We start from the raw sequence: 813 nt of genomic DNA, 5'->3' as shown, positions 1-813 counted from the left end.
TCTCATGACAGACGTTTCTCCACACTCGCACTCACACCTTCCTTCTACAGAGAAGCACTCACACATCTTCGTGTTCCATAGGCCCTTACTGACAAACTTTGTATCACATCGCTGGAATCCAGTTTCGAAGTAATAGTTACTCACCTCCTTTTCCAATGGAGTTGATCCATTCACAAAGGCATTCGTATCCACATTCAGGANCAATCGAATCTCACAAGTTGTCTGTAAGCAATGAATCTGGTCACTAGGAACCAGAATCAACTCATTGTCGCCACTCAACAAGGTCACAGCACCTTCACTCACTTGAGCAGGAAGCGAGAACGAGAGACGAATCGGAGCATTTGGATCAACATCCGAAGCAAATTCTACAGGAGCAATCACTGTTACTTCAAATGAATCAGCACTGAGCAAATGACGAGGAGATGAGTATTCAGGGAATGACTCAGTAGTGATGATACTCACATCATCCTCATATTCTAACACTTCACGCTGTATCACACACCAGGCATGATATGTCTCTGAGGCATCCAACACAGCTCCTGTCACATCCACAGCGAAAAGCAGTTCAATAGGTGATTCCATTGGTGTCACCTCGACCGATTGGACCCAATTGCTGGCAAAGAGTGTGAGCGAAGTAGGTCGACTCTCAAGACCCTGATAAGGAGCCACGAAACATGTGAGACGACCTAGCAGATTGGTAGTAACATTTACAGACACAGTCAAGGAGCTAGTAGGTTCTCCATCCACTACAAGAACAGGGACCAACTCTACAGCTGTAGTTACTGTGAACTCCGAGAGAGCCACAGCTTCAGA

The 813-nt window shown here is 45.9% G+C and overlaps 1 protein-coding gene across 1 annotated transcript; it reads right to left on the bottom strand.

Moving 5' to 3' along the window:
- Positions 1–582, bottom strand: JH06_5829 (hypothetical protein; the record flags this gene model as incomplete). The annotated part of the gene is made up of 1 exon (XM_014669148.1): positions 1–582. A coding segment is annotated over one exon (582 nt), but the record flags the coding sequence as incomplete, so codon positions are not given.
- Between the last annotated feature and the right edge of the window lie 231 nt (positions 583–813).

Source organism: Blastocystis sp. subtype 4 (assembly GCF_000743755.1).
Source record: "Blastocystis sp. subtype 4 strain WR1 chromosome Unknown seqid_1075, whole genome shotgun sequence".
Classification (NCBI taxonomy): Eukaryota; class Bigyra; order Opalinata; family Blastocystidae; genus Blastocystis; species Blastocystis sp. subtype 4.
Note: the sequence above shows the minus strand (reverse complement) of the source record. Positions and strands in the feature narration are given on the sequence as shown.